Source organism: Globicephala melas, chromosome 8 (assembly GCF_963455315.2).
Source record: "Globicephala melas chromosome 8, mGloMel1.2, whole genome shotgun sequence".
Classification (NCBI taxonomy): domain Eukaryota; kingdom Metazoa; phylum Chordata; class Mammalia; order Artiodactyla; family Delphinidae; genus Globicephala; species Globicephala melas.
Window position 1 is genome coordinate 5449915 of NC_083321.1, and position 10701 is coordinate 5460615.

Here is a 10701-nt window from a genome sequence, read left to right on the forward strand (position 1 = left end):
TTATTTCTAAAACGGTAGTAATTGTAATGGCTCCCCTTTCTCCTCTGAGAGTGTTGCAAGGTTCATATGAGGTGACTGATGTGCAGGTTGGACAGTCCTATAAGAACATAAACAGGCATTCCCATTCGTTGTAAATTAGTGCAACTTCTTACAAGGAAATTAGGCAGTGCCCTTCAGAATTAAAAACGAAGAATGAATTTGCTTCGGCAATTCTAGAAATATGTCCTACGGAATTAGTGGCCATGTGTGCACAAGAAAGTATATACAAGGGTACTTAAGCATTACTTGAAATGGAAAAAAAAACCCAACCCCAGAACAATATAAATGTCCATCAGTAGATGACCACTTAAATCATGATGGGTTCCATAAAAGAGAATATGTGCTTATTTTAAAAATTAGACAGAGCTTTCTGTACTGATGTACAGCTCTTCTGTGATATGAAAAAAAATTTCAAAATGCAGAATAGTACGTTACTATGCTTTAATTTATACTTAAAAAAGAATACACAAATGTATTTGATGACTTAAGCATGGAATGTCTTTGGAGGGCCTTAGAAGAAGCTGGTAACAACGGTTGCCTGTGAAGGATTGGAGGACAAGATCGGAGGGAGACGCTCTTTTCATTTTATATCTTTTTTTTTTAAAACTGTGTTTTTTGCCCCTTTAGCAATTTGTATGAGCTTTGTCTATACATACAGTTCTTTTTCATTTCTTTTCTTTTTTGGCCATGCCACGCCTTGAGGGACCTCAGTTCCCCAACCAGGGATTGAACCCTTGGCCACAGCAGTGAAAGCCCGGAATCCTAACCACTAGGCCACCAGGGAACTCCCAGTGTTCATATAGTTCTTAATCATTTGTATTTTTTTTTTTTTTTTTTTTTTTTTTTTTTTTTGCGGTACGCAGGCCTCTCACTGCTGTGGCCTCTCCCATTGCTGAGCACAGGCTCCGGACGCACAGGCTCAGCGGCCATGGCTCACGGGCCCAGCCGCTCCACGGCATGTGGGATCTTCCCGGACCGGGCACGAACCCGTGTCCCCTGCATCGGCAGGCGGACTCTCAACCACTGCGCCACCAGGGAAGCCCCTTGTCTGTATTTTTGATGCAGATAATTTCCCCTCCAATTTTTGTTTTTCCTCGTGCTGAATTCTTCTCAGAATACTCCGTAGATTCTAGTGGGCCCCACAGCTCTGAGTTCATGATTGGATCCTGCCTTCCCAGCTGCACGGACTGCAGGAGGGCAGGGCCCGACCTTGGCTTCCCTCCTGACAGTCACCGCCACTGTCCCCAAGCCCCGGCCCAGAACTGCTGAAAGGGCAGTCTGGGTGGGACTCATGGGTGGCTGTAGATGGCAGGCAGCCCTCTCGCTGCTCAGCAGGGTGGACCAGCCAAATGGATCAAGAATCACATCTGGCTTCTCTGTACCCCACCTTGTGACCCTGGGCCTGCTATCCACAGACAGGTACAAATGATTCCTCTTCTAGAGAGCATGTTGAGGCTGAATTCTGTCAGTGTACAGAGGACACATACTGTTAAAATATCAAAGCAGGAGGTGGGGTCTAGGGATTTCCTGGTTTAACCCTTTTGTCTTACAGAAAGAAACAGAGACTTAAGATGAAGTAACTTGTAAGTGATACAGCTGGGGCTAGAACCCAAGTGTCCTGCTCCTCCGTCCACTAGGGTTAGAGCAGTGCTGGGGGTCCCACCAGGGTCTGGGTGAGAGATTCATTCCTAAAACTGAGCGTGAGGTCTCAATCAACAAGAACATTTGCTGCCAGCTCCTATCTGAGGCCTGCTTTGAGGGAAGGAGCTGCACTCACCCACTCCCAACCCCCAACCAAACTAGAGTGTTACAGGGCAGAGCATATGATCTTGGGAAGAGGGGAGAGAAGTGACAAAGATGGACCCACTTACTCTTCTTGAACATTGTAACTGAGCAGAAGGAACCCCTAGGCAGAGGGGAGGGCCCACCGAGGGTCCTTCCCTGGCAGTGATAGGCTGGCTTGGAAAGTCAGGCTGTCTTGCGTTGCAGCAAGAAGATTCTTGGGACCCAAAGTGTGCTCAAGAACTAGCATCAAGTGCCCAAAAGGAGAATTAGCTTCTGGGACGGGCTTGGTCCTGTCCACATAGGCATCGACAGCTTCCATTTCCTCATGGGTAACTCCCTTCCGATGCCCCGACAGAGCCCAGCACCTGCTGTCCAGTGTAGACTTGTTCCCCTGCCGACCTGCCTGAGGGGGGCGGGGCAGCTAGCATTTACCCAGGCCCTGCCCCTGGAGATGAGGGAGACAGCGCCCACCTCCCCTCTTCTCTTCCCAATTCTTCCTCCCACCCCACCCCAAACACACCACTCCCCAATCGGGCCTGTCGCAAGATAACCTGGGAACTATGAAGAGACTGGAAGGGGTAAGGAGAGGCCACACTCCTTGTGCAACCAGAGAAAGAGTGGACCGACAAGCTTTATCATAAAATTGAAAACAATATGAAAATGTTTTTTCTTTCTAAGTACAAAGCCAGACACTATTAAGACTATGAAAAACTGGCCAGAGGCCATGAAGCTGAGAAAGAAGACTCTTTGGCGTAGTGCCCTGTGCTCCAGTGCAGTGCAGGTGGAGGGTGCTGGGGGCAGCAGCAGAAGACCCAGGCTGCTTATGGGGGGTGTGAGGGAGGCTGACCGGCCAGCCCCATCAGAGGGCTCTGGCTCCCCACTCCTCAGAAACTCCCACGTTTGGGGACTGAGGTTACTCTCGGCCTTTGGGGGCCACTGGTTCTCTGCAGAGCCCCAGGAGTGAAATGGGGTCGGGGGGATGAGGCACACAGGAGTAGGGGAGGGAGGGAGCATTAGCCTTTCTGCACTGAGAAACTCTGTTTTTTATTCCATGGCTGCAAGTGTGTGTTTCAGGCAGCAGGTGAGAATGAAGCTAGGGTACTGTTGCCCGCAAAGGCACCTTCAGTCTCTCTACGACATCCCCAAATGTGGAGGAAATCTTGAGCCCTTGGACAGGTGGACATGGGTCTGAGACTTAAGGCTGTAGGTGCTGAGGCTGTAGTGACGGGAGTCTGGGGCCTCCTGGGGAGGAGCTAAGAGGAACGTGGACAGGCCGACAGGAGTGAGGGGTGCTCATCCCAGGAGCTGTGTCCTGGCACCTCTGTTTGTGTCTAGGGGGGCATGGGAATGTGTGTGGGCTCACACCTCGCCCTCCTCGCCACTGTCATCCACGCTGGGCTGCCTCACCACCTTCTGGTGCCTGGGTGTGGACAGACAGACAGCCTTCCGCTGCTCCTGGAAGGCCCGGGTCCGGCTGGCCACCAGGGCGGCGCTGTTGAGGGCAACCACAGACTGGCGGGACTTCAGGGCAGGCCAAGGCCCCTTGCGGGCCTGGTGGCCTCCCTTGGCGCTTGAGAGCTGAGGGAAGGGCTGTGGAGGGTCTTCATCTGAAAACTCCTCTGGAGAGAAAACCTGGAAGGATGAGAGTATAAAGAAGATCACGGCGAAGTCGTTCCAAGGCAGGGGCACAGAGCACAGAGCCTAGAAAAGGGTAGATGCAGAGCATCTGCTGAGTGAATACAGAAAAAGCTACTACAGGTACTCACAGGTCAGAGAAGGGAAGGCAGCGCCCCAGCCCTACTGCCACTGCTCCTCAGCCCTCACCTGTCTGGCCCCCAGAAGCCCTCCTTAGCTCCCCTGCGCCCGCCACGTCCTTGGGGTCCTCTCCTCCTCCTCTTGCCCCCCACTGCTTTGTACAGTCAGTCCCATGAGCCACAAGGGAAACATCTTCCGGGTGCCGGGCCCTGGGCTGGGTGCTGAGTGAGGACACCCTGCCTTTAGGAACACACACACCCACCCATCAACCATCTGTTCCTCCCTCCAGCCTTCCACACCCAGTGCCACCTCCTCCAGGAAGCCTTTCCCAAATGTTCCCGTCCTCTGTGAGGTGAGCTCTCCCTCCAGGTCAGCTACCTTGGACTCAAGTCACATGGGGGGCCTGATTTCCTAAGGCAAGGGCCAGGTCTTACACTTGTGCCCTGCAGCGCTTAGCACAGAGAGGCTGCTTAGCTACTCAGCCAGCACTTCAGTTGTGTGAGTGCGATGACCCCTCTGCACGCCATCCTTCGATGGGTTGCCCTTCCGATTGGGGAGGGGGTGCTGAGATCATCTTATCTACACCCATCTGGGGTCAACAGTTGGTTGTGCAGCTCCTGGCCTGGGGAGGATGCTCCTTCCAAGGCTGGGCAGCCCTGCCGCTTAGGTAGCAAGTCCTTGCGTCAGGCTGAGAGCTGCCTGCAGCCGTCAGCCTAGGGCTGGTTTGGCCATGGAGCCCACCAGATGGCCCTGTCCCGTGACTGCTCTCTAGCTCCCGTGGAAGGCAGCGCTCGCCTGTCCTCATCGGTTCTCCTCAGCTACTCTGAGGGGATGAAAAGGAGCTGCCCAGGGTGTGGTCCCCCTGCTCAGGTGCCCCCCGCTCAGGGCCAAGCCGAGCCCCAGTCCTGGACTTTCTCCATCCTCCAGCCACCTGCCCCCTCCTCATTTTGGCCCCCCCTCTGCCTCAACCTGGGCTGCTTCCTTAGCCCCAGCCTCACCTCTGGCAGGTCACCGTCCCCTGAGGTGCTTTCCAGCTCTGAGGATGGCTCCAGGAGGCTGATGGACCTCATAACCCCGCGGAGGTTGATACGGGGCCGTGACCCAGGCTCTTCTTTTGGGGCTGCCTGGCTCTCCTCCAACCCCACCACATTCAGCTCCCCACTGCCCCCGGGTTCTGGCTGAAGAGGTGGGAACGGTGTAGAGACCTCGGGGGCCAGGGGCTCCTCTGGGGAGGCCCCACCCACTTTCTGCTCCCAGACATGGCTCTGCCGGCTGCGAGGGGGTGGCCCTGAGTCAGCTTCCAGTGACCCAGCCACAACCTCCAGCACCCACCCCCACCCACCCCCTTCCCCTTGTCCCCCACTCTGTACCTAGCAGTCAGGATGCCCTGGTAGGTCTGCAGCTGGCGCAGAAAGCCGGGGTTGGGGCGGGCGATGGGCCGTAGCTCCTGCACGTGGCGCAGAGCCTGCTCCAGGCTCCAGCCGTACTGCTTCATGGCGTAGGCGATCACTGTGGCGGCCGAGCGGCTGACGCCCATCTTGCAGTGGACCAGCACCCGGGTGCCCTGCGCTCTGTGGAGGCCCAACCGGGTCAGCTTCCCCTCCCTCTCCCCCGCCCCCTTGCCATGCTGTCAGTGTCGGGGAAAGGCAGGTAGGTAGGTGGTGGGCTCACCTCCCAGAGCAGAGGGGAAAGGAGGTTAAGGACCCTGAGGGCCAGAAAAGCTGAGGGCAGAGCAGGCAGGAGGAGGGCATGGGCCCCGGATGGCAGGAAGCTGGGATGGGGCGGGCGGAGGGGTGGGACGGCCCGACCTTGCAGCCTCCACAAAGCGGTGCGTCTCCTTCCAGTGGGGCAGCAGCTGGGCCGACTCCTCATCCCAGAGGCGCACGTTGTGGTAGGTGAAGCGCTCGGGGTAGAAGTTGTCAATCTCGCGGGCCATGTTCAAGATGTGGCTCACCCTGCAGCACGGGGCACAAGGCCAGGCTGACGTGGCCACGGGCACCAGGCCCGTTGGCCAGCGGAGCCGGCGGACCTGGGTGTTAGTTTTCTGGTTCTGAGGGTCCGGTGGGGGCGGCACAGTTGTGGTGGGAGGAGGAGATGACGGTGACCTTGAGCAAATCGGTTCACCCCACTGGGCTTGAGTACTGTCCCCCCTGGCCCGTCCCCACCCCACTTCCAGGTAGCTGCTGGGCGGCCTGCAACGTGTGCCCTTCTGTCATCGTCAGAAGTCAGTTAGAGCAGGGCTTCGGAGTTCAGCTGAGATGGGGTGGATCTGCAGCAGCTGGGTGACAAGGGTCACAGCAGGTTTCCCGAAAGCCCATGGTGGACAAGTGACAGGAGCCGTTGGGAGCGGGCAGCCAGGTCTCCTACGGGAGAGGGGCTCTCCCTTCTCCCAGAGACGTGGTCAGGCGAAGAGGGGCTTTTCCGCTTTACAGCTGGGGGAGGTTAAGAGGGGGCCAGGGAGCTGCCAGCAGACCAGCAGGGTAGCTTATTCCCCTGTCCCCACCTGAGCCCATATGAGGGGAACGGCCCCAGGGGCGGAGCTGGAAGCAGAGCTAGCTGCTGCTGAGAGGGTTCTGGGGGTTTCTGGCCAGGTTTCCCCACGGGGGAGGACAGAGGGCGGGCAGTCCTGGGAGGGCTCGAAACCCTACCTGTTTCTCTGCAGCTCCTCCAGGTTCGCTGCGTTCCACTCTGAGCCCTGTGAGCACGGAGAGGGCGTCAATGGCCCTCTCCCCCAGCTGCAGCAGGCCCCACCTCCCAGCCCTCAGCCTGCAGCTCACCAGGTAGAGGTGGGGGAAGATGCGGGACGCCCGGTCTTGCTGGGCCATGAGGAGCAGCATCTGGTTGTCGATGAAGTCGCGGTATTGTTGGAGAGGGCATCCCAGGCGCAGCTCCAGGGCCTGGCGGATCTGCAGGCAGGAGGGTGAGGAGAGGCTGGGGGTGCATTGTGAGGCTCCCGATGCCCCAGCCTTCCCTGGGGGAGGGAAGGGCCTTTGAGGACAATACTCTGTCCCATCAAGGCAGAGAAGCTGAGGCCAGGCACGTGGGAACAGCTTAGACAGCAGGAAAGCTAAAGTGGGAGGCTCCAAGGAGAGGCCACTCTGGGGCCCAGCCGGAGGCCCCACAACCAGGACCCCGCTCCCGCCCTGGTCCCCGGCACCCTGCCCACCTCTTTGGAAGTGATGCTCTCCAGGTCACTGGAGTCCAACACCTCCCACAGCTCAGCCCGGATCGCCTGCTCCATCTGCTCCTGTCCTGAGGGCCTGGGAACCGAGCCCATCAGTCCAGGGGCCCCTTTCCCGCTCTGCCGTGGCACAGCCCCCTCTCCTCCCCTCCCTGTACTGACCGGCCGGGCTCGATGCTGGGAGGCCGCAGAGACTCCAGGTCAGCCATGACCATCCACTCGTTGAGGCAGCTCTGGTCAGAGCTCAGTCTGTCCTGGTAGTGGCTGGCCCAGGCGAGGGCACTGCCCCCTGGCACAAGACCACTGCCTAGAGCCGCCTCACATGCCTGGTGCAACACCTGGAGTGTGGCCCTGGGACAGAGGAGAGGCTGGGTCACGCTGTCCTCCCTGCTGCCCCTACCCAGACCCTGAGCCATCTTCAAGACCCAGCCCCTTACCACATGGTCTGGATGCAGACTGGCTTGAAGATTCGACTCTGCCCACCAGATGTCACACTGAAGCCCCTGTGGGAGATCAGGTGGGGGTGGAACCCAGCTCCTGGCTCTGGGACAGGGCCGCCTGAGAGGCCTACCCACTAGCCACCTAAGGCTGGTCCTCAAAATATATACACATCATCTAAACTTCAAAATAAGCCCTGTTGCCAGATATGGGGCAGCTGAGGCCCAGAGCAGTTAGGTGACTTGCCCAGGATCACACGGTGAATCTCAAGTGGAGCTGAGAGTAGGCCCAGCCTAGAGTTCTGCAGTTGCTCCCCAGTACCCACCACACCCCTGCACACCCCCCCATACATCACACTTAGTTATTCCACCCTCTGGCCCCTCTCCTTTCCCTTCCCTCCAGTTGCCACCTCTTACCCGTCTCCATCTAGGTACACCTGGGTGTCACTCCAGAGAGGCAAGACCAGGCCTAGGGTGCAGCTGGGGGAGCTGGCAGGGACAGAGGGAAAGCTGTTGTCACCCAGCACCTCCCTTCCTTGCCCTCCTCCCTTCCTCTCCCTGCTCCCACCTGCTATCAGGGAAATCCACGCCCAGAAGGACTGTCTCATCCTGGCTCAGACGTTCTCTTGTGGAAACTACCAGCAGGTAGCGGAGCCTGGCGGGCCGGGCCGCCTCCAGCTGGGCTGCCTGGGGAAGATGGGAAGGGAAAAGCCCGGGGTCACAGTGACCCAGAGGACCCTGCTCCCCCCACCCCTACCTGACACACAGCCGGGTCTAGAACAGACCTGCCACCTGCTCCCTCCGCACCCATCCCTGTCTTCCCAGATACCAGATCAGTGGTTACAATCTAGTGGTTCCCAACTTTGGGATCTCATGGTCCAATAAAATGTTTAGAAAGATTCTTCTCAGAGAGGGTGTGTGTGAACAAAAGGGGAGAATGGGCATGACAGATTGCCCTTTTTTTTTTCTGCCTAGGAAGGAGGTTTAAGAAACACCTTTCCACTTGCCATTACCATAATTTGATTCAAGGAATGTTTTTCACCAAAGAACTATTAAGAACACAGTTTCACAAGAAAGGATGGTGCTTCTGTGGAATTAATTCTGCCTTACAAAAAACTGACTGCATCTTGTTTTTCCCATTGCTGCAGTGAGATTGTTCCACAGGCATCTGGGAACTGGTCCTCACTTTCCCGCCTGTGTCCCATTCCCGCACAGGCCCCTCCAGCACATGAGCCCACGGTGGGTGCTCAGCAGGCCCCCCTGAGCACCAGTTTATTTGTGGGCAACTCACATAGTAAGGAAGGTCTTGTGCTGGTTGAACAGAAACCCGCCTCTGGGTAATTCCCAGCTCTTGGACCTAATCTGACCCTACAGGCTCACATCGGACAAACCTCCCCATCCTTTCCCAGCTCTCCAGAGACCCGAAGACATGGCCGGATCGCCCTGTTAAGACAACTCTAGCCGAAACAGCAGAGTCATCGGGGTTTGGGTAACCGCTATGCTCCCCAGGGGGCCCCCTGCTCTCACACCACTGCTCCCCAAACACACACACACTGGCCCCATTCCACCCTCTCCTCCCACCTGGGGAGTGGCTCTCTCCCCTTTCAGAGGGCCAGAGGGCTCTGGACGGGGCCCTCACCAGGCGGATGTCGTCTTGTGGCCTTAGCAGCCCCACCATGAGGCGCAGGTGCTGACTCTGTTCCTGCTTCCTGAGACTCTGGGGCCCATGCCCGTCGTCTGTCTGGTCCCCGTGGGGCTGCTCCTCCCCGGGGGGGTCCTCCACTGGCTCAGAGCTGGCCTTGGCTGCATCTCCATCATCGCCTCCATCCTGCAGTCCCAGGACAGCCCCGCCGAGTACTGCAAAGCTCTGCCTGGCAGGGGAGCAGGGAAACCATGATGGCCCATCGTAGCTCTTAGGACAGGGGTGTGTCAGAATCACCTGGAGGGCTTGTTAAAACGTGCTGGACCCCATCCCCAGAGACTCAGTGGACCTGGAGTGGAGGCCTGAGAATGTGCATTTCTAACCAGTTCCCAGGTAATGCTGCCCCAGCACTTTGGGAAGCACTGCCTTGGGGGCTCTCAAGCCTCCAGCCCACCTGTTCTTGTCTGAGGAGGGGTGGAGGCTGCTTCCTTTTCCTTCCCACCTGCCTAACTCAGTAGATACTGTGAACCCGGTGGGGACTCAGGAGTCCTCAGGCCCTGCCGTCACATGCTGCCCACTGGCTCGTGACCACTGGCCACAGCCAGGTCCAGGACAGTGGGTGAAGGAGCTCCAACTGACCAGGGGGAAGATGAAAGCAAAGGCAGCCAGCTGTGCCCACCAGCTGTGCCTACTGGCAACACTGCCCCACAGAGTACGTAGTGGGCTTTGGCTGCAAGTCCTCCAGGATGGCTGTGGCCAAGGCTGGCGGCTGGACAGAGGTGCGTGTGTTGGGAAGAGGTGCTCACCTTCGCTGGAGCCGGCTTCTGCGCTGGGACACCTGGTCCTGCTGAGAAAGCAGCCCCCAGAGTAGAGTGAAGAGGCAGGGAAGGATTCTCCTCTCCCCTGTCTCAGGGCTGCTGTGGTGGATGGTGGAGGGATCGCGCCCCCTCCGCGCACACCGCCCCTCCCCGCAGTGGGGAATGGAACCAGAAAGGGGGTCAGGTCCCCTTGGCGCTGCAGTCCACTCTCCACGTGGAGGCACTGGGGGAGCCCGGGCCCAGGTTCCGGTCCACCGGCCGGAGGTAAGGGGGCGGGGGGGGGGAGGGGTGCGGGCGGTCGCGGCTGGAGCGCCTGAGGCTTTGGCCCCTGTCTGGGCCCAGAGCGGGGTAGGGCCTCCGCAGGCGGTCACGGCTCCGGATCTCGCCTTGGTCCGAGTTCCTGATTGCCTCAAGATTCCCCCCCAACCCCTCCCCCCCACAGCCTGAGACTTGAAGTCCCCCTCCGCACACCCCCAGGCTTCAGGGGAGGCTGCCCGTGGACAGCAAACACTCCCCCAGGCCCAACTGGCAGCCAGCTGCGTGGGCAGGACCACAGCAGAGCCAGACTCACCGTGGGCCCCACAGGCGTGGAGTGGCCGCCGGCCGGGGGCGAGCGGCTTACTGTGACCAGGGCCATGGGACCAGACCGGGGGCACCTGGGCCGGCAGGGGCACAGCACCCTCCCGCAGCCCCACGGACAGTCCCTGCCCCGCAGGACCAGGAAGGAGAGTCCGGAGCCACCAGGGCCTGGCACCTCCTCGAGGGCGGACCTTAAAGGGCCAGACACCCGTCCAGCCTGACCTGAGGAGCCCGCAAACAGTGGCCACCGCCCCTCCCTTCGTGTCTCCACAGGTTCGGTCCGCCTCGTCCCCGCCCCCCGAAACACGTTGGGGGCGGGGCGCAGGTGCGGAGCCCGGCAACGGCGGCGGGAAGGGGCAGCCTACGTTGGGTTCAGGGTTCGGTCCCTCCTCACAGGAGGCGCCCCTGCCCCTGTCCTCCCTGCTCCGCCCAGTTAGGTCACCTGAGCTGTGCTCTGGGCCTCAA

General features: G+C 58.9%; 1 protein-coding gene across 2 annotated transcripts; it reads right to left on the reverse strand.

The window, feature by feature from the left end:
• Nucleotides 1-2376: 2376 nt before the first annotated feature.
• On the reverse strand, nt 2377-10590 carry SSH3 (slingshot protein phosphatase 3). 2 transcript variants are annotated; one of them, XM_030833392.3, is made up of 14 exons: nt 10229-10590; nt 9646-9683; nt 8837-9068; nt 7766-7884; nt 7615-7686; nt 7198-7263; nt 6923-7111; nt 6746-6839; nt 6357-6485; nt 6228-6274; nt 5388-5534; nt 4950-5150; nt 4578-4851; nt 2377-3456 (listed from the first exon to the last, which is right to left on the reverse strand). In XM_030833392.3, exons 1-14 carry the CDS (start codon nt 10292-10294, stop codon nt 3184-3186), a joined length of 1947 nt encoding a protein of 648 aa, XP_030689252.1. In that variant the 5' UTR covers nt 10295-10590; the 3' UTR covers nt 2377-3183. The 2 variants fall into 2 exon arrangements, with proteins under 2 accessions (XP_030689252.1, XP_030689251.1); XM_030833391.3 differs by having other exon boundaries at nt 9646-9686; nt 10229-10480.
• Nucleotides 10591-10701: the final 111 nt, after the last annotated feature.

What these genes read in the sequence shown, in the direction of transcription:
- SSH3 (XM_030833391.3), bottom strand. Translation starts at nt 10,294, where the DNA reads ATGGCCCTGGTCACAGTAAGCCGCTCGCCCCCGGCCGGCGGCCACTCC. An exon ending in GTGGATTTCCCTGATAGCAG is followed by an intron (nt 7,687 to 7,765) that starts GTGGGAGCAGGG and finishes TGTCCCTGCCAG; the next exon opens with CTCCCCCAGCTGCACCCTAG. An exon ending in TCTTCCCCCACCTCTACCTG is followed by an intron (nt 6,275 to 6,356) that starts GTGAGCTGCAGG and finishes CCGTGCTCACAG; the next exon opens with GGCTCAGAGTGGAACGCAGC.